This window comes from Convolutriloba macropyga, chromosome 13 (assembly GCF_964194025.1).
Source record: "Convolutriloba macropyga chromosome 13, txConMacr16.3, whole genome shotgun sequence".
NCBI classification, from domain to species: Eukaryota; Metazoa; Xenacoelomorpha; order Acoela; family Convolutidae; genus Convolutriloba; species Convolutriloba macropyga.
The window spans coordinates 37,807,489-37,830,063 of record NC_134480.1 but is presented as its reverse complement, the minus strand read 5'-3'; the positions used below and the strand labels follow the sequence as shown (position 1 = coordinate 37,830,063).

At 36.4% G+C, this 22,575-nt stretch overlaps 1 protein-coding gene across 4 annotated transcripts in view; it reads left to right on the top strand.

Moving 5' to 3' along the window:
* The window catches only part of LOC142352056 (septin-2-like), a 31,866-nt gene extending 9,554 nt beyond the window's left edge, over positions 1 to 22,312 (top strand). For all 4 annotated transcript variants that reach the window (XM_075404409.1, XM_075404408.1, XM_075404407.1 and 1 more), the window contains 5 exons: positions 14,454 to 14,571; positions 14,781 to 14,964; positions 19,115 to 19,277; positions 21,275 to 21,434; positions 21,839 to 22,312. In XM_075404409.1, the coding sequence (XP_075260524.1) occupies positions 14,454 to 14,571; positions 14,781 to 14,964; positions 19,115 to 19,277; positions 21,275 to 21,434; positions 21,839 to 22,027 (814 nt within the window). In that variant the 3' untranslated portion in view covers positions 22,028 to 22,312. The remainder of the gene's footprint in view (positions 1 to 14,453; positions 14,572 to 14,780; positions 14,965 to 19,114; positions 19,278 to 21,274; positions 21,435 to 21,838) is intronic.
* The last annotated feature ends 263 nt before the right edge of the window (positions 22,313 to 22,575 follow it).

Below are 22,575 nucleotides of genomic sequence, written 5' to 3'. Positions count from 1 at the left end.
CTCCTTTTCTCACTTCTAATCTTACAACTTATCTTCAGAGATGCCTCGAAAGTCGGACCAAAAAGAACTTTGCAAGTCTTGCGACAAACTTGTTTTGAAATCCAATATGAGCAGACATCAGAAGCTTCACGCAAAAGATTGCCCACATTGCACCGAGTCATTTCCTGACGAATACAAATTACAGAAACACATTGCTTCTAAACATGCACCACCTCTCATTCTAAAGAAGAAGTTTTCATGTAGAAGCTGTAGTCTATCGTTCTCCACGTATTATCAACTTATTCATCATAAACGAAATAATCACCAGCATTCTGCTCCAGTGGCTTACGATGACGTTGACTTATCTATATACGGAGAATCCTCCGCTCTTCACAGTGAGCTCGAAACCGTCAAGCACTTTTTACAAGACTCGGTGCTTGAATTGTCTAGAAAGAAAGTGCATAACTTCAAGTTAGTCGAACTCAGCCACGAAATAGTAATGAACAAATTGGATTTTGTTTACAAAGACTTACCCAGTTCAGCGAAAATTAACATTTCCTTTGGTTTTGTTCTTCAAAGTGTGCATAACTCGGACGAATTTCGATACTTTTACGCAGCAGACAACAACCCCATTTTTTTAAATCCTATGGTTCTCTCCGATGACTCAGATCTCAATTTTATCAAATCGAGGTTGAGAAGTGAAGAGTTTCTGCCTGATCTTATCAGTCAGCGACCAGATACGAAATGGAAATTTTATTGTGTTACAAATGTCACTTTTTTTGTATTTCTCCTGAGTGGAGTTCCTCTTGGCTGCATTCAACAATCAATTCCACCATCTTTACTAAGGAATCCTTTAGTTAAATGTTTTGTATCCGACTGCGAACTGAAACCTTACCAAGACAACTTGTGCATGTTTCGTGCGTTGGCATACGAAATAAATGGAAGCGTTGATCTACAGCAGAATACAGAAAAATTGACTCAGATGTTTCTCTCAGCAACAAGGAAAGATGGCAAAAGCTTTCCAGGAGTACACGAAGATGATATTCCTATTCTTGAAGACTTGACTGACCGAAGCATTCAAGTTTACACTATTTTCATTGACGATCAGTCAGAAATGTATGCTGAACTTACTCGTCGATCCTGCTTAAAACGAGCACAGACAACATCTTTGTTAAGATATGATAACCATATCTGTTGGACAGCGGACATCAACAAATTCCTCAAAAGATTTCGCTGCTACATATGCGATCAGTATTTCGACAGATCGTTCCACCTATTGCGACACATGCAAAATTGCTCCGAAAAGACACACCACAAATACCCAACAGGAGCCTATCAGTTATCAGAAACTATTTTTGATCGTTTGGATGACATTAAAATTAATGTTCCACAAGAACTCAGGCTTTTTTCTCATCTTATTGTATTTGATTTTGAGTCAATAACCGTCCCCGACAATACACTCAGAAACACTGATTTAACTTCGTGGATTGGAAAACATGTTCCCATTAGCGTTTCGATAGCTTAAAGACCCAATATTCATTTGCAACGAAGATCCATATCAACTAATCCGTGATTTTGTATCCAGCTTGACTAATATAGCAGAAAAAAGCACACTTATAATGAGGGAAAAACTCAATGCTTTCGTGCTGGAATTGGAAGAAAAGTATTGGGCAGTTCGACAATTGGTTCCAGTGAAAGACAAGGAGGTACCCACTGGAGTGGAAGACTTATTTGACAACGAAGCTGAACCCGACGAAGAGGAGTATGAAGAACTTGAAATTAGGAGACTGAGGTGCGAGCTCAAGATGTTATCAAAATTGAGACAAGATTTTGAGAACTATTACAGCACCATTCCTGTTTTTGGGTTTAATAGCTCTCGGTATGATTTGAACCTGATAAAAGAACATCTTCTGCATCATCTGTTAATAGAGAAAAACGTTGTTCCCAAAGTGATTCGTACGGGGAACAAATATATTGGAATGAACTTTCTTGGCTTGCAATTTCTGGACATTCTTAACTTCCTGGGAGGAGCTACAACTCTGGATAATTTTCTGAAAGCGTATGGAGCCAGTGAAGAGAAGGGTTTTTTCCCTTATGAGTGGTTTGACAGTGCTGAAAAAATGAATGAGTCCCAACTGCCACCAATTGAAAGTTTCTGGAGTAAGTTGAAAAATCATAACGTCTTGTCAGTCGATTACGATAAGTTCATGAATTGCAAAAAAAGGGGAATTGAAGAAAAGGAAGCTTTAAAGAAGCTGAAATTAAAAACAGTTCCCAAAAATGCAGAAGAGAACTACCGGGAACTTCAAAACATTTGGGAAAAGGAGAACATGAACACTATTCGTGATTTTCTCAAGTGGTATAACAACAAAGACGTCGTGCCCACTCTTGATGCGATGACAAAGATGATTCAATTCTACCACTCAAAACAAATTGATATGTTGAAACTGGGCTATACGCTTCCCAACTTGGCAAACAGATTTCTCCATTCATCAACAGATGCTGCATTTTTCCCATTCTGCGAGCAAGACAAGGAATATGATAACTATATCAGAAATTGGCTGACAGGAGGACCCTCGATTATTTTCACCAGATATGCAAAAGTTGGCGAAACAAAGATTAGAGAGTCCGAAAATGTGTGCAAGTCTATTGTGGGCATTGATGCGAGTCAACTCTACCCATTCTCAATGACCAAGGAATTGCCAACGGGACTCTACACAAAATGGGAGTTCAATGACGACACTGCAAAGTTTCACCCAAAAAGGAATTGGAGGAGTTTGTTTGAGCAGCAGGTAATCGAATACTTGCAGAGCACTCGTCCAGAATGTTTAATACAGTCACAGTTCAGTCACAAAAAACAGAAAAAAATTGGAACTTATCTCGTCGATGGCTTCTGCTCTCATTGCAACACAGTGTTTGAGGCAATGGGATGCTACTTTCACTTTTGTCCCTGTCAGGAGGAAAAGCCGCTGTTATTTGAAGATATAGAGAACGGATTAAAGACACGGGAACGAGATAGTGATCGAAGAGAGTATCTGCAGGGATTAGGATACACAGTTGTTGAAATTTGGGAGTGTCAGTGGAAACAGTGGAGGAGGGAAAACATAAATGGAGTAAAGGAGTTCGTCAAAAAGAAATATCCATTTCAACCACCCCTTTCAAAAAATGTCCTCATTGAAAAAATAAAACGAGGAGATTTGTTTGGAGTGGTCCATTGCAGCCTTGAAGTCCCTGAACACTTGTACCCTTACTTTGAAGACTTTCCTCCTATTTTTAAGAATTGTGAAGTTGGACGAGACAACATTGGGGTCCACATGAAAGAATTTGCTGAGCGACACAAGTTATTGTCAAAACCAAGAAAAATGCTCATTTCTAGTTTCAAGCTTGACAGAGGACCAATTATTACTCCCCCTTTGTTATTTTATCTGGAAAAAGGAGTGATTCTAAGAGACGTTTTTGGTTCCTACAATACACTCCCCGCCGCTGCTTCCAGTCCTTTGTGCAAAACGTTGTTGATGCTCGCCGCGAAGGAGACCGAAACAAAGACTCAACAATCGTTGCTGAAACTATGAAATTGACAGGTAACAGCTCATACGGGTATCAGATAATGGATTGTAGCCGGCATACGACCACAAAATATGTCAAGGGGCCGCAAGTTGATAAGTTTATCAACAACAGATTTTTCAAGACTATGAATGAACTACCAGAAGAAATTTATGAGGTAGAAATGAGCAAAACACGTATCGAGCACAAGGAACCAATAATTGTTGGCTTTTTTATTCTGCAGTACGCTAAACTTACAATGTTACAACTCAAGTACAATTTCTTCTCCTCTTTCTGCGATCCAAACAAATATGAGTTGATTGAAATGGACACCGACAGTCTGTACATGGCGCTTAGTGAGGAAAGACTTGACAAAATCATTCGACCAGAAATGCAATCATTGTGGTACTGGATGAGACAGAGCGACTGCAGTGATAATTTTGCAGCAAACTCAAGCAGCAACTTTTTCCCACGTGAATGTTGCAACAAGCATGCGATTTTTGACAAGAGAACTCCAGGCTTGTTCAAAGAAGAATTTAGATGCTCAGAAATGATTGCTTTGTGCTCAAAAACTTATTGCTGCTACGATGAGCAATCAGATACTGTAAAATTATCCAGTAAGGGGCTCAACAAAAACAACATCGAGGAACCCTTAGCCAAATACAGAAAAGTATTGTTTGATGAGGAGCGAGTATATTCAACGAACAGGGGATTTCGCGTAGTCGACAATCAGAAAGTATGCACATATGAACTCAAAAAAGTGGGACTGTCATACTTTTATCCCAAGCGTAAAGTCTGTGAAGACGGAATTCACACTACTCCTTTAGATATATAAGTCATTTTCTTTAGATTTTGTAAATTTTAGCCTTCTTTCATTTTATATCTTTTTCAATTCACTGTTTACCTCACAAAATGTTTTTTGAAAAAAATCCTTGTATAAAATGACTAAATTAGATACAAATACACATACAAATGATTAAGTACAAAATTTGCAATTTTTAAAAAAAGTTTTGAAAACCATTTGCATCAGTTTACGGATTAATGTTTAAACAATTAAAGATTTTGGTTGTCAAAACTTACAAAACATCAGCAAAGAACTTCAAAATATGAAAATCATTTAAATATTTAGACGAGACTTTAGAAAATAACACATGTGCAAAATAAATAGCATATAAACCACACAATTCTGAATCTTGGAGTTTTTCCTGTACTAATGAACCAAAGTTTGATTTCGTCTTGATGCCATATTTTTCCAAAACTTCTCCCATCGAATCACCGTAGAACAACTTTCCATTTTTATTGGCTAGCAAAATCCAGTGGGAGCCCGGTTGAGTAGATGGATCTGTGTTGATTATACAAAAAGTGTTTGTAGGTAAATTTTTTGGTCGAAGATCTGCTGGGAAGGAACCGAGATATTTGAACTTTAGGTGTGGGAACCTGTTGACAACATGTAAGAGTTGTTGATTATCCATTTTTGGTGACTGATCCCTCCTTATCAATTGCAATTGAGCTTATACGTTCACCACTAACAAATAATTCTACAGTATTGGTCAAATTGTTAGCAAAGTAGAGCTCCAAACGAATTCCTGCTCCAACTACATCAGGAAAATGCATTTCGACATTGGCCTCCTGTGTTGAAGTAAGATCGAAAAATAAATGAAAATGGTTTTCAAAATCCTTGTATTGAATGTTAGGACCGTCATCATCAAATTTGAGTGCTTTCATCGTTTCAGCATAAGCTCTCACGTGATTTTTGTTTTCAAGTTTACAATAGTTTGATTCCCACGCACAATTTTAACTTGTCGAAGACCAAATTTACGAAAATGGAACGGATTAGTGTTGTATGTTCCACTGAACTCATTATTCAGATTCATAGCAATATCAATCATTCGAATTGGTTTGTTTGAAAATATATTTTCTTGTATAAACTGGTTCTGTCCTGCGGGAATGATAAACGTTTTTGAAAGTTCTTCATTATAGTAAAATATGGCAGGTTCTCGCAGCAGTCTACTTTTAAAACTTCTCATCCAGTTATCTGAGATCGCTACCTGTCTAGTAAAAAGGCAAGCTTCCAAAATTAAGGCCTCCGAGTTCAGCCCACCAGTATCGATCATATAGAACGCTTGAGATGATCGGATCAATTTCAGTCTGAGGTTGACATTTGGGAGAAGTAAAGTTTCACAAGCAAATAGACCTATTGCCAACGGACCGTAAAAAGTAAATTCATCTTTATCTTTTTGAAAAACAGTATCTGTAAAAGCTCTTTTTGTAAAATCGTTCGGCTCAATCTCGTATCGATATGCTTGGCATTGGGATAAACTCTCCTTGGTTCCTTTTGTTCCTGAAAATTCAGCAGAGACAAAAGCTTGGTGAGCGTAAAGAGAATTGGCACTGTGAACTTGTTCATTGTTTAGATAGACTTCGCAATTAGAGAAAAGTGAATGAAGAGCATTGTTTACCAATAATGTTTCTTCGGCATTATCCAAACGTGTTCGATCGCCTTTAATAACCCTTCCTCTGATGAATAATCGAGTAGATCGCAAGTCAGTGAAAATATTACGATCAGTTTCCAATTGAAATTCGATTGTTGATTCGTTTAAGGAATTTGTTGGAAATATTTGTTGTTCATTGGACCAAAGAATTGGGTCTAAAATTGGAACTTTCCCAAAAAAGTCGAGCATAGAGTGAGACAAGGAATTCATTTTAGCCGACCGTTTTTTATAATGATAATTGAGGAAATGATCAAGATTTTTTCTGGAATAATAACGTAAGTTGAACTTGACCAAAAGGGAAGAAGGGAACAAGGTGCCCAGCAGCGTTTCTTAATTCTACATGGATACTGTGGAAGTTGGATTTGATTACTTTATGGAATCTCAAGTGTTCGAAACTGCGATAACTCAGAACCTGAGATCTCTTAAAATTCTCATCATTGTGGAACTCTCGGTGTTTGAACGGAAACGAGCGTAGAAGAGGACATTTCACATCACCGACTGAATTGGGTTCAACTATATCCAAGTAGAGTAAAACTGTATGTGTTCCAGTAATATCAAAAGGGAGATCTGCCGTTGCCCAGGACTTGGTGTTGTATGATCCTTTCGAATCAGGTGGCATAACAGGTTTGTCAGCTTCAACGCCCAAGTTAGCAGCCAAACTTTTGCTGAAGGATACATTTTGAGATCCTCTATTGCAAAAAGTTAGTCTTCGACTTTTTTTGTCGATGTTGATAGAAAATTGAGGATCTAAGTTTTTGGGATGTCGTGCTTTTTTGGGTATATCTGTAAGACTCTTCGCAAATTCGTCCATAGAGTTAAAAACTGCTGGTGGAATAGCGAATACATGCTTAAATTTCTCATCATAGTGAAATGTCATCAATCCTCCTTCAATGTTATAACATATACCGGGATATGATACTTCGACTAAAGCTACTTCCCAAGATCCATCCAGTTCAATTTTGTCGGGAAGAAAATTAGTGAATGAAGCCATTGTATTTTGAGGATAAACTTGAGAGGAAGCGTTGGATACTAATTCAAGATAAAACGAATTCATGATGTTTGACTGTACTCTGTGACGTTTGTTTGGGAAAATGATTAGTCAAGGTTCTTCAGAAAGTCTTTCCGAATTTTTTGCCGAACAATACTTTGTCTAGTGTTTTTCCTCTTTTTCATACCACCACCAACTTGTTTTCGTATTGTTGATTTCGCAGTCTTCTTTACTGCTTTTTTAATTGAAGTCTGTCCTGATAAAACGCCACCAATTTCGGGAATGGCTGACTCGATTACATCTCGTCCAATTTTTTTTGCAGCAGGTAAAACGTATTTCTTGAGAATGGGAAGAGTTGTTCTAGCGACTGTTCTAGCCAAGGCTCCAAAGCCACGCCCTCTCTGACGAGGAACTCCTTTAAAATTAGGCAGATTGTAACCGTCCATTTTCTAGCGCGACTAATTGAAAAATGATTATTTAACTTTTGACAATTCTTGTTCATAAAAGATTCCATCAATGTTTTCACCTTTCTGATCAACAACAAAGTAAGTGGGGAAGGGAGCCAAAGTGTTTATTTTTCGAATTAGGAAAATTTCATGTGTATAGTGAGGCTTATATCCTTTTTGAAAATTGCCCTCTGCTAATGCCAACCTAACTTTATCTCCTACTTGAAACTTGGGCTTTGTATTTTTTCGTAGCTTCATTCGCTTGTACATGACAGTCAAAAAGTCAGCATTCACTACATCTTTGGGCGCCAACCCAATATTCCGATTGATTCTTGAGTTAATGACGTCAACAAACATTTGCAGTTCTTTGATATAGGTTAATGTGTCGTTTTCTTTCAGGTAGCGGTAAATTAAATTTTTCAGGGTTCGTATAGCTCTCTCGCCAAAAGCTACTTTTGTTTCACTATAAGTGTGATAATATTTGACTCCCACATCCTCGCAGAAATTAGCCATATCTCCAAAAAACTCTTTTCCTTGATCTAGCCATAATTTTTTTGGGAAATTGAGTTCGTTCTTTTTCGAACACATCTTGATAAATGCTGCTTTCACACCCTCTGCTCCTTTGCTTCGCAATGCTTCCACTCGCAAAAATCGAGAAAAAACATCAACAGTAACGAGTAAAAAGTTGATACCTCGATTCCATCGTGATAGTTTATCCATTTGTGCAAGATCCAAGCACCAAATCTCATCAATATAGCGAGCATGCGCATTTAGCCGGGGAAATTTTCGTCTGATTCCTTTGTACTTCGTATAAGAGTCTTTTGACTGTAAAAATTCTGTAACTCTCTCGCGACTGATTCCACTTGCTTTTGTTAGGTTATTGATAGAACCGAAAGCTGTTGGCCCCTTCCCTTTATACAACTTCTGCAATTTGATTCTATCTGAAACTGTAATTGAACCAGTCTGAGCCATACTGTGTCCTCAAAATGTTGTTTTTAACCAGATGTGGTCTCAGATTTAGAACTTTAAGAATAAGGAAATAGTTTGGATCAACTGGAGCATTCTTCAATTTAATTGAATGAAGGAATGTTTTTATGTCAACTCCTGTGTCAACGTTGTCGACAATAATTGTATTGGAAAGTGAAATTTTTAACCGTTTGTTTTCGTATATCTCTTTCAAAGTTTTCAATGTCTCAGGATAGTTCTTATAGTGAAATTCCAGGTCTGTCTTAAGTTCTTTAGGTGGACGATTGGTTTCGTCGGAACGTTCTTCTTTCACTTTTTTGATAACTGGGAAAATTGTTTCTTCTTTTTTATAGATCTCGCTGTAGGGTTCCGATGGTTTCCTTTTTCTGGTCTCCCACAGTTCTTTTGGAACAAGAACAAACTTTTTGACCTCACTCATTGAAGAAAGTTGAAAATTTGTTCATACAAGGTTGGTATATGTAACTTAAAATTGTTATTCCAGCTTTTGAGCCCAATATAAGTCTTCTGGAACTTAGGGTTGTTGATTTTGATGTGAGCTTTCTAAGTTGTTCTTGGAAGCGAGTGAACTGATTTCTTCTTAATCCTGTGAGGTTTCCTTTAATCAAGTTTACAATACACTCACAGAGAAATCTGATGAATTCCTTAGGACAATGTAGAAGAAAAGCTGGTTGAAATTTCTTGTTGAGATTCCGAAAGAGCTTCAGTGTATAATAATTCTGTGCGTTTATCATTAATATCACTAATACGAGCACGACTGTTCGGTACGAAGAATTCTGAAGGAAATGAAGTTACATTTGAACAATATCTTAACAAATCAGGTGTAGATGGTCTCAAATCAATCATAAGATGCCCATATGGTTGTTGTGTAGCGTCATCATACCATTGTTTTAGTTGTTTTCCCAGACCCAGTTGTCTTCCCAATATATCAATTTGCTGCACATCTCTGGGTGATTTGAACAAAACAATGTGAGTAGTCTGAAGCTCGGCGTCACGTCCAGTTTTATTTTTGTGGAAGAGATTATGTTTGATATAAACACAATTTAAATTTCGATGTCTACCAGCTGTCGCAATTTCGTTGAATTTTTCCGACTTGGAAAGAATGTCTAATGAGTCATCGAATATAAGTAAATATTTTGTGCCGTCAGCTGGTAAGTTCTCAATTAATTCAAAGTCAACACCCTGAATGAATTCTATGCCTGCAATTGATTGCATCATTGTATCGTAAATTGTCTGAAAGTGCTTATAAAAGTATAAAATTCGATCAAACGAGGGTTGAAAAGTTTTCATTTGCAGCATATCATTAATGAAAACAGTTTTCCCAGATCCGGAAGGCCCATCAAGATACATCAGAATGCGTTCCTTTGTTGATATAATCTTGTTCATTTTATGCTCTGGGGTTAGGAAGTATGTAACCTACTGCACTTGAAAGAATAGCAATCCAAACTGTTCGTTCGTCACAAGTTCTAGCAAAAATAAGGTTGATAATTGAAAAAAAGAAGAAGTATTAATACAACTAAGCACTGGAATATTGACAAAAAAGCTGTTCGAGAGCAAGTGCGTCCGCAAATTTTCGAAGGAGGTCGCTCCTGATTGTTATTATCGAAAATAAAGTCAGCTGCGTGATTGTTATGATCTGTCATTAGAGTACAACTGATTTTTGTTCGTGTTTAGGAAATAATGATTCACACTTTGATTGAATGGAATCGTGGTGAAAATTTCAGAAAACAACAATATGCTAGACCTGTTATATGTCCCAAGAAACAAAAATTAAATTTTGAATTAAGGAATGGAACCATGTAACAGTACCCAGGACCAATGTTTAGATTTGTTTTCAGGTATCCCGTTGCATCATGAAATGTGGCATGTAAACGAAAAATTTTCGACCAATTCAAAAATTTTTCTAACTTTGAATCACCAACTCCTATTAGACCTCCAAAGGGAGCTTCTCTGTTAATTTTATCTAGATCTGCATTTTTGTCAAAACTTCGACAGACAGCCAAAAAATAATTTTTCCTTTTTGTATTTCCAACAAAAAGTTGACTGATTTCTTTTTCGAACTCTACAATTTCCTTAATATTCATATCAAGCAACTGTTCTGAAAGAATTTAATTCAAAAAGTGAATAAACAAAGACATCACATACATTATAAAAGTTTACAAATACTTTTATGCACTTTGCGATTTTGTCGGGTTTTTGACTTTGTTCAGCACTGAAATAATTTCATTGCTCATTCGATGTAATTTCTGCAACTCCCCAATTCTGACAGAGAGGAAGCATTTCCTTCTAAAACTGTCCTTTTCAGTCCCTCGAGTGAAGAGCTTGATGCTGAAATAACATCGATTCGGATCATCTTGGTAAAATGTTCTGGTCACACATACTTTTCGCCTAGCAGTCTCACTCAATTCCCAGAACACATCGAATTTTGCTTTTTCCTCCACATCAGTTGGCTGGAACAAAGTTTCGTCAATCATCAATTTTGCAGTAACTTCTGTGGGATCAAATTGTAGTGCTTCTTTCAACATCCCAGGTAATTTTTGGATGAAAATTTTCGATTCCCAGACCGACAGCATCAGAAACTGATGTAGAACAAATTCACCTTCGACATTTTCGCGAAAGACTTTCAAGTGGGTCCAATTCGAGCTTGTGTTGATAGTCTCCTCTGGGATGCTGATTTGAAATTTCCGGTTGCTGTATTCTTGGAAAGACCAAAGGTTGTTGTTTCCTTGGCGATCCTCATTTGGTTTGCAAACAGTGTCCTCAACTTTCACGTTGATATCTTTATACAAAGAATATATGCTTTCATTATGATAATCAAACTGGGAAGAAGGAATAACTGGTTTTCCCTTATGGTTTCGTTTGCGGAAGGGGAAGGCGTAGGGTTTTTTGCTGTCAGCTGAGACTGAACTTTGATCCATCTGTGGCGTTTGAAGTAAGTAAAAGATGAGTTTTTAAGGCAAGAAAGGAAAAATTGAATAAATAAGGTAACTGAATATTGAAAACGAAAAGCAACAAATGATTGAATTATCTTCAAGAAAGAGCTTGATAAAACGAACCAATGAAATTTGATTAAAAACGAGAACAGTTGCGACTTCGTAACCAATGAGATCATGTAAAAGAGGTCGTAACTAATGAGAATTGACCGTGCATAATGACGTAAAAGTTATGTCACTTCTATTTTTAGCAACATCACGTGAGTGACAAATGATGTCATGTGAGGGAGAATTTAGCAAAGAACACAAGCAATTGTTAAGACTTATATTGGAGAGCACCTGTAGTTCGAGAAAGGAACATTTTGATGAAGTGATTGGTTCTCATCATTGTCAGTTTCTTGGATAGGAGGAAGAATGAGGTCTTGGAAATTGGGTAGATCGAAGATATCCGATTTTGTAGAAAATGTATCAGCATGTTTGGAGAACATGTCTTCTACCCACCATACACCGTAGTGATTTATGTCACGAGAGTACGGGAACAAAATACCTTTGCTGTCTTTCAGTGGATGAAATCCTTGTTCTTATCGAATTCTCTCAATGGCTTGAAAATAAGTGGGGAGAGAAAGTACTGAATTGTTGACTTTTTCCTCGGCTAAGTGGAGGTTATGATGTCTAGCTGCCTCTAAAGTTCTCCACAAATCTTTCGGAAGTGTTAGGCTAGTAGTCTGTGTTTTTATTGTTACTCTTGAGCAATCCACCTCAAAGGATAATTCGATATTGTTATCGGTTATTGTTGTTTTAAATTTTGATTCCTCTTTGTTTGGAACAAAATCTAAATCAGAATGAAGTGTCGAAAGAAAAGATGTTGAAGGAAGTAAAGGAAGTATCGGAGTATTTTGCATTTTTTAAGACCACTGATATTCAACTGAGACAAAACACAAAATGAACAGAATTTCTCGGTCCTAACTCATTTCGAGATAGATTATACAAAAGATATGATTGGTTAAAAAAATTATAAATTTTGCTTTTTGAAATAGTTAAAAAAACTTTTTAAAAAATTTCTCTATAGTAAAACAACATTTTTTTTCGAAAAAATTAAATTAAACAATTTAACATAAAACTTCAAACAAATTACAAAATGGAAAAACAGAAAAATAAAAACATCAAAATTTGCATTTTTTGCTAAAAACCTTATGTGAAAAACGACATTTTTGAAAGAAATTTATTTTAAGAAAAACGATTTTTTTTCAAAAATAAATAAAATAGAAAACTTCAAAAACTGAAAAATGGAAAAATAGAAAAATAAAAAACATCAAAATCGGGATTTTTTGTTATAAACATTATGTAAAAAACGACATTTTTAAATCATATTAAATTAACATTTTTATCAAAATGTTTAAATTAACATTTTTATCAAAAAAAAATTATTTTTGAATGAACTCAAAAACTCGAAAAAAATGAAAACTATTTTATTTGAAAACTAACAAATGAAAAATAAGAAAAAATCAAATTGTGCATTTTTCATCAAAAACCTTATGTAAAAAGCGACATTTTTCAAAAAATTCTAAGTAAATTAACATTTTTATCAAAAAAAATTTTTTTTAACTAATCACAAAAATTCGAATAAAAATCTTTTTTTTCGAAAACTAACAAATGGAAAGAAAAGAAAACATCAAATTATGCATATTATTGAAAAAGCTTGTGCACCTGCTGGATCTATCCGATAAAAAAAATTGTTTCCTGGACACAAAAAAAGGTTAAGTAGACAAGATTTGCTGAAGTGCATTAGAGCGGATGCATTTCCCTGGGGTAATTAAGATAATTACCCCTGGGTAATTACGATAAGATGACAAGTCTATTGTTCTCACTCTCTTTTTTAGGTACGTCTTTGGAAAATTGATGAAAATAGGCTATAGGTAATCTTTATACATAGGTACGTCCTTTTACCCCCCCCCCCCCCCCCCCACTCTTGCTCCGATATAACTACTCACTTACCCCCTCACCCACTTACCCCCCCCCCGCTTCACTTGACTCTGCACCTCATTCTAACATAAGTCCGAACGCTCGTACCACCTGCGCTAACACCCCGCCTTCCAGCAAGTCACAGTTACATCCTGACAGCCAATCGCTCGCCAGTTGTTTGTGAGCAATTCTCCCGACGTTTATTGCTTATGTCTTATGTTTTTACTATGTGAAACAAAACCTCACATCATTTTGTCGCTTGTCAACCTTCTGAATTATTTTTCTGGGCTAGTTTTATTCAATGCTCATTCAGCGAACCAATACAAAATGATTTGGGTCAATTTCGATAAACAAAATTCAAAATTGAAACGGTATAAATCCATAAAACCTAGTATCAGATGCCCGTTACTTCATTAGTTTGAGCTTCCTAGTCCAATTCGCATTTTTCATGTTGGAGCAGAAGTGAGTTTAATTAACAGGTTTTTGCTGTAAGAAAACAATTAACTTTATTCCCAAACCGGGCCAGAGTTCTCTTGGTAGAGTCGTTGGTTCTATGCAAAATTCATTACCATTGTTTACATCTGAATGGTCCCACTAGTGAATTAATCAGAAAACTCGATAAAGACATCAAATGGGCGATCCGGACTAACCTCGATCTCAAAAAAGACTGCTCACTTCCGATTTTAGGAAAAAATGAAATACCTACAACTTCAGTTCGCAAATTTTCTGAAAAATACAATTCTGGGGGCATGAGTTCAGACTGCCTTGCCGCGCAAAAACTGGGTAAAAAATTTAACATAAAAAGTATTATATTCGAAACAGTGCGTTTGATTAAGGTTAGAAGGGATCTAGTTAGGATATTTTTGCTCTGGATCCTAAACTTGAAACTAAAGGTGATAACTATTTCCGATTGTGATTACTAGTTACGATATTAGTAAAAAAATATATATGTTAAGCGTGATTCCACACTTTGTTCGCATAAATCAGTCTCAGTGTAAAATATTCGGGCAATTTAGTGTTTCTTATTTTAAAAATTCCATTTTTTCTTTTGTTTCAATGCCGAACGGCATCATGAGGAATCAATTGCGGCTATCTGTCGGGTGTTTTATCTCTAACTTGTTTTTAGACTGCGTCCGTTGGACATAATGACGATGAAGAAGCTGTGTGACAAAGTGAATCTGGTGCCAATCATTGCTAAGTCAGACACCATCACCAAGGCAGACTTGGAACTCTTCAAGAAAAAGGTCTCTTCATCACAAGTCAGAGGAACTTTCCCTGTTGATTTTTATATTTATTTTCTACCGTATAACCACGGTATGACATTTCTTGTGAGATGCATGAGATGAGAGCCCCCTCCCTCACCTCCTTAAAGCGATCTAGAAACGCACCGGAAAGCGCGCTCGACGTTGAGAGCTCTAAGTTTGACTGGTCGTTTATTTTTTTTGATGTTCAGATCCGTGAAGAATTGACTGCAAATGGCATTACACCATACGAGTTCCCTCTTGATGACGAGAGTAACACTGAGTTAGTTGCAGATAACAATGAGGCTAATAAGACTCTACCCTTTGCTGTTGTCGGCAGTCACGAGAAACTGAAGGGCAATAGAGTGCGCGTGTATCCCTGGGGAACTGTCAACGGTAAGATTTTTGATATTTTCACTGATTTCATGTGATAAGCAAATTTCTGTTTGCCCCCCCCCCCAGCTTAGTGGGTGCATATAATTTGCACCCCCCCCCCCCCCAGACGCACGTGCCATATTTTTACATAATGATTTACTGTGTAATGGCGCGTGCTCTGTAACTGGGGGTGCATACTGGGGTTGGGAGCACAAACGGAAAAGATCCTCAAATATTTAGGCAACCGTTTTGTGATGAAACGTCTATAATTTTTGATATTCGAATTCAGTATGGCTAACAAGCGGGTTCTGACAGCTTTCACGAACAATTTGACCTTTAGATGACTGGAAAATGTCTAATAAAATGCACTATAAATTAATTCATGAAATGAAAAGAAATCGAATTTTTTCATGACAGTGTTACGTGACTCTGTTCTGTGATTTTGAATTCACTGATTGCTTCCGAGCAAAGTTTGAAACAATTATTGTAAACATGCTGGTCTTTTTTATGCAGGATTTTTGCTTGACCGTTTTAAATTTTCGAGTGACTTTTTGCCCTTGACATTGTTTTGCGTGATCTACATTTGTCTCTCATTCACAATATTCAGGCAGCTGAACTCAATTAGCGGTAGTTGGCTAGTAAAAGTGACATCTGGTGTCATTTTTTCACTTAAAATTGTTACACAATAATCTCTAATCTCATTTGAATCACGTTGAGGAACTTCTTAGTCCCCCTCCTCCAGGCTATCTGAATCGCTGTCATTATTCAAAGTGTTCATGTCACCATCGTTAAGACATGCATTTTGCATGGGTTCCATACTTATAGAAACTGCAATGGAATTTTTTTGGTTAAGGTTTGTGGAAAATGGGCTGTGTTTTAGCAGATTTCGCGGGCAAGATGTTTTTTTTTTCAAAAAGAAACCTTGTTAATTCTTTTTATGAACTATTAATAAACAACATAACTAAGAGATAATGTACTCTAAAGGATTAGAGTATTAGGAACACAAGGAATTCTTAAACAGCATTGAGTGCATTTAAGTTCTTGTAAAATTAACTGAGGGAATGGAAAGTAAGAAAAATGCTAATTGTACGATAAGCATTTTTCAACAGACATGTATATGAAAACAACCGGCATCTGCGGAGCAAAATTTTGTATTACAAAGCACTTATGTTATCTTTGGGTCCTCGATGAGCTCATCACAGAAATGTTTTTGATTGTGTTTTTTTAGGCTCTTGTTTTAGGTAATTTTTAATGGTAAAAATGGCACTATGGTTCTTTTTATATGAAAAACCTGTTCCACATATTTTCGGTGTGCTGCGTTTTTCTTGCAGTTAAAGAAGGTTACTTATAGTTTCTCCGATGATGTAGACAGATAAAAGTTACACATAGGTATTTTTTTATAAGTAACTGGGTTGAAAGCTATTTGTATAAGCTTTGATTCTCCAATTTTTAGAAAATTTTTAAATCAGTTTTAAATACTTACATTGTTCAGTACGTCAAAAAGTTTTGTTGGTTGTCAAATCTGAAAGAGAGCAAGTTTTTCAAGCTGCTCTTTTGTTAACGGAATACAAAATTTTATCTCTACATTTGGTGTATCTCTAAATTATCTCAACGGCTTGTTATCCCATTCGTGTATTTTATTGTTTTATTTATCATGAGTAAATGTCCATTTATCTGTTGCACTTTAAGTAAAAAATCACTCTGAAGAAAGTTGGCGTTTTCTGTTCGAAATATGTTCTGATCGAAATATTGTCTGTTTGAAATATGTTCTCTTCGAAATTGTATACCTGTGAAAACCATTGCTGATGTAACATCAAATTTTGGTGTGTAATGTCGTGATTAAATCGTTTTCTGATGAAGTTGTTGACAGGGTTTAAGAACCAACAAACTGCGAGATTCAAATTTCCACCTGATGTTTTGAACGTAAAGATTTTTAAATGCAAAGATTTTTAAATCTAGATTTGTCAAACAGTTTTAATAGCCACCCTAGTCTTTCTCAGCAGGGTCTTATAGCGCTCCTAATTCGTTTACAATCCATGGTTTGGATTGTATAAGTGCTTTCTTTTTTGTAAGATGTTTTAACACATTTTTCCGTGACTTTGAGCTTTCAAAACGGTATAAAAGGGTAACGCCCAAGGGGCATTAGGTTTCATTAGAGGATCTAAGATGTCTTCAGTAACCTTTTAGGTGCTTGATGCGCTGAAACAGATTACGTTTTTGATGACGTTTAGTATACATTCTACAAAAACCTTTTTTTTACAGATGTGAAAGATTTTTATCCTTGAATACAGCAGTACTATCACCAATACTGGGTATTAAGAGTATGTCAACAATCTAAGAATACAGCTGCCGGTGACGCCTTTTTCAATGATATCAGCTATTAAGTAAACTGTCCAATATTAGGTAGTATTATAGGACATATGACGGAATCTTCAGTATCAATGGCGAGTTTTGTACGAGGGGCAGCTATTTTGATGCATGCAAAAACATGCACACTTGTAAATTCAGCGGTCCAATATACACATGTGACGCTGATGTTTTTTACAATCCAAGAATTGCATTGCATTGGTGCTCTGTCTTATTTTATCGTAAGATGTTTTTACACATTTTTCCATCATCTTACGGGAGTTTTTTTTACTATCATCTGGTAGTTAATGAAACTTTTAGGGGCTTGACTATGGTTTGTTGATTAGTTATAATGATGATAATAATAGATTTGGCTATTTTGATAAAAATTTAAATTTTTCATTTTGTAAATTTTCGGTCTCTAGGGCTAACGAAGCTTTTTAATATATAATGCATGAGCTGATGCTTAACTTGTAGTGTCATAAATTTCGTTTTGAGGTCATTAGCGTCGAAAAAATTGAGCTATTTTTAGTAATTGCGAGTTTTTTCCAAATTTTCAAGTTTGTCTAAGCTTCTGTTAGCCCCGTATATATATGCAGCGCCTGGTTTCTGCCAGCCTGTGTTCTTGTTAAGTAGATTTTATTAAACAATTTTGCAGACATTGTTAAATAGTTTTAGGTATGCAGAAATAGAGACGTTCGCAATAATCCCGTTTAAGTTTTTGGATTGTTTTAAGTCTTAATGTTTCTGAGCTCAAGTCGTCGATAAAACATTTTATGAACTTCTTGTTGCGTTTTTGCGTAAACAAGTACTTTTAAGTGCTCCTTTAGAAGGTGTTAACACCAAAATATCTGGCGATTTGGACCCCCGTCCAGCTCTTCGAACCCAACCCCGCTCGCTTGCCCCCCCCCTACCCACGCAAAGTTTGACCCGCCTCCTCACTGATACCCCCACTCCATTCACCCTGTTTAATGCACTCTTATGCTAGCATTCCTTAACCACAGCTCGCTATCGGAGGAGCCAACAGCTCCCGGTCGTGTGACAGCAATTCGCTCGATGTTAGTCGGTTATGTTTTTTTATTATATGCTAAGTTTTTGTTGCTCTTTCTACGTTTTTTAACGATGGCCGTGTTGTTCAACACTCAGTAAAAGTATATACAATTTCAATGTTATTTTTTTTGTTTTTTCCTCTTTATATGTGAAACCATGTTTGTCTGTTTGGCTGGCATTGTTCAAATAGTCTGGTTGTGTGGTACAGTGGTTTTAAGTTTTTCATTCAATTCGTTGGAGTATTTTCCAGGAAGATAAAAATTTGTTTTGCTTTACCTCATTTTGCCGTTTTTCAACATTTTGCATTTTTTTTACTTCTCTGGATTGTTTCAATCGTCGTCGGATTAGAAAAAAAATCAGTTCATTTGATGATTTACGCTTGAGGTGTAGTGTTTATCCACGAAGATCCAGTTCCGATCTAATATAATCATCAATTGTCTTGAAAATGACTAAGGTGTGTTTATCAAAGATGCACACTGTTCTCAGTGTTAAGTCTTTCTGCAGTGCATTAGTGCTGTGCGTTACCATCATTCACAAATTACTAATTGCTCTTGAACGAAGTTCAAAGCAATTATTGTAAACGTAATTGTCTTTTTTATGCAAATTTTTCGCTTGACCGTTTTTGCGCTTTTTCTCGAGAACATTCTTTGACTTCTCAAGTGACTTTTTCACGCTTTCGTTCTTCATTTTTGAGTGATCTCTATTGCTCTCACTCCGAAGTAAAGCTTGTTGCTGAAATTAAATTGATTGCAGCGAAGGTAAAATTTGTTTTTAGTGGAGAACGAGGAGCATTGTGACTTCAAACTGTTCCGCCAGTCTGTGATCAACCGTAACCTGTATGACCTGTGTACTAGCACTAGTGAGGTCCACTACGAAGCATTCCGCAAAAGGCGACTGCCCAAGATGGGATACGTCGCTTCCACCGATGCCAATTTGTCGTAAGTTGATCTGTCCATCACTTTTCAGATGCAGAGAGCGTCGACTACATATAGAGTCTCAGATTTGATCGTTCAGTTTTTAATTGCTATTGAACGAAGTTCGAAGCAATTATTGTAAACGTGTTGGTTTTTTAATGCAAATTTTTGGCTTGACCATTTCTTCTAGAACACTTCTCACGTGACTTTCAAAATGAAGCTTGCAAAAAGGAGAAAGCAATGACTTGTATAAATTATGCGTTGATGCTCCTCTATGTCGTAAATTTTTCAAACGTTCAGTTCATTAAGAAGACGAAGAATATTTTTGTACTGTATCATAATACAAGATACACTACACAAAACGAAAATATAATTGAAAATCGGAATACAGGAAGCGGCACCCTACGACCCTAACTAAGCTAGTTACGTTTAAACTCCTGAGAAATTAGACAAAAATGAGTAAATGAAAAATAACATTTCACGCAGAATTGCTGTGCCCAGATGAAATACTGACAGCTGAATAACCAACCCGAAAATTGATTTCCCGAAAAAACGAAAATCTGTAGCACCAAAATTTGAAATAAATGTGCCCGGCCTCGGTTCCCTAGACAGTCGGGAGTCTGTCATTGAACAGATATAAGTTACAGCGCCATAATATTGTGCAAAATAATTAAAAAATTGGAACATTATAGCACTATTTGAGTTTTTAATTAAAGAATACGGACAGCGCCCTCTAGCTACTGACGACACCATGCGCACCTGCTCTAATCTACAAGAAGAAAGCAATCGACAGAAATAAGCTCAAAATTGGTAATTAAATAAATTCAAGAGCCAAATAGTTGTTTAACTAAGTCTCCTAGGTAGTTTATACTAAGCGAATGGATTCTTTATTTCGTCTGTTTCGCTATGTTAGGAAATAATGATCGAATGTATCGGTTATTTCAATTTTTGTTCAAGTTCTTAATTAAACATGTTTCCAAAAATAGGTATATCTATCTTATTCCACTAATATCGTTATGAAGTTTGTTTTTCTCGAGTCACGATTTGGTATTATTTCAATAGAATTGTTTTTTAACCTGGTTTTCAAAGGTTTTCCTGATTTTTGGTAGCAAATAATGTTCGTTTTTTTCTCACTTATTGGTTTTAAGTTCGTTAAGTGATTCTCAGACCATTTCCGTTGCCTAAATATGCAATTTGATGATGCCCAGATTTTCATTTTCAAACAAGTTTTTTCAGGTTGTTTGAGAAAAGATGTATCTGAATGATAATGCTGTGTTGAGTTGATTACAATTCAATTTCTATTCTAATAATATGGGGAAATGATCAGGTTTAGTTTCCGTCTTTATCGTGGGATCACACATGTTTTGGTGTATAAAGTAGTAAATTCAATTGGCTACGATCTGGTCTTTTAATCCGGTGGGAATTTCCGATGCTAGTGCTAAGTTGTTTTGATGGTGTTGCTTTCCTCAGCGCTGGCTCAATTTCAGCGCTGACTGCGTTTTTTCCATTTTGCTGCAGAAGAGTTGGCTGGGAATCCTTGTGTCTAAGATTTGGCAATTAATCAAGGCTCTTCGCGGTCTAAAAGGGTTCATCGTTTTCACCACTCATTGACATTTCAATTTTCATTAGCTTCTCTAGAACTAATAAGTTTCACTAAAGTTAGGCCTAGTAAGTCCAATAAAGTTGCACAGCACGTTAAAAACTCTTCAAACTCAAATGTGTATCAATTTGCTTATTTTTTTGGTACTGCTTTTTCGTCTAGCTGAAGCTATCCAAACTTTTTTTGGATGTTCTACATTTGAGCTATGTCTACAAAGTTTGAAAAGTTCAACTTGTGCTGCAATTAGTATACGACTGACTATGTCACCGAAAAAATGAGTTGTTTTTCCAAGTTCAGTATTTCGATATTTGATAGCTTTGAACGATTAGCGTGTTCGGGTCCAATGGATCTTTTGTGCACTTTTTAATAACAGATAAACATGTGTTGTTGCGTATGGTAATGAGGATTTGACATTTTTTAGCTTCACGGAAACTATAGAGCGAGAGCGAGCACGTGTGACGTCCGACCTCCAAAGAAGAGAAGACGACATGAGAGCGACATTCATAAAGCGAGTAAAGGACAAGGAGAACGAGTTGCAAACTGCCGAGCAGGCATTAACTAACAAATACAACAAGCTAAAGGTTCATACTTTCTTGATTGACATTAGTCCCATTTAGGAGCTGCTTTAATTGTAAGCTGAGGAGTGCAATGAAGGCTTTGTTGTTTACTGATTGTGGCATTTGTTACAACAAATTTGCGCTATCGTCAATTTTATTGCCTTAATGGACGATTTTTGTGGTCAGCCTCAATTAGCTTGACATACGGGCATACTAGTCTGACAAAAGTTCTTAATTAAGTTACAATATTTATGTCACAAAATCTTTGTATGTTTTAAGATTCATTCTCTCCTTGCGATAATGTACTACTATGTTTTAAGGAAACAAATTTCGCCTGGGCTATCGAACTGTTTTGATCGAACAGAATAGTCTCGATATTGGCGTTAATAAACATGCCTATCTCTTCTCAGTTGGTTTTATCGTTTCAGGGTGAACTGGAGATTAAGAAATTGGAGTTAGAGGAAGAACGGAGTAAACTGGACACGGCCAAGATAGAGTTCGAGAAGGCTCAGGAAGAGAGACGGAGATTGTTGGAGGAACAGGCGGCTGCGGCTGCTCTTTCATCTTCTACAAGTCAGCAGGCCACTGCCACTCTGGGTAGAAGCAAAAAGAAGTAGACACAGTTCTTGGGGTGTAGTACTTTGTTTGATATGAGAAATGGTCGATATATTGGAGCTATTCTTATCTATTCTCCGCTTTGAGAAAAGCAATCAGCAATTTCTTGAAAGGTTATCTGTGAATGGCTTTGCCAAAAAATTGTGTAATCGCCATCTATCACCAAATATTTGATCATCTGATGATAAATTTGCAAAGATATCAAAAAATGTACGTGTAGGCTTTAAGGTGAACGTTTTCCTTCGCTCCCGTCAGTAAAAATAAATGACCAAAGTGTGCGAACAAACGGGGACATGTTTTCGGACTGATAATGGTTTCTTAATCTGGATTTATTAATGTTCATATGCTGAAGGTTGGGGTTGGTGTTTTTTGGAAGGAAATAGTTCCAGTTAACAGCATGATGCATTTGAAGAAATCTATCGAACAGATATTTATCAGAATTTCTCAAACTAAGGTCATCTTTTGCAGTGCTTTTCGCTTTTTGTACAAATAAATGTGATTGAAATTGGGACGACGCATAAAAATGTTTGAGCTAAATATATTCTTTCAC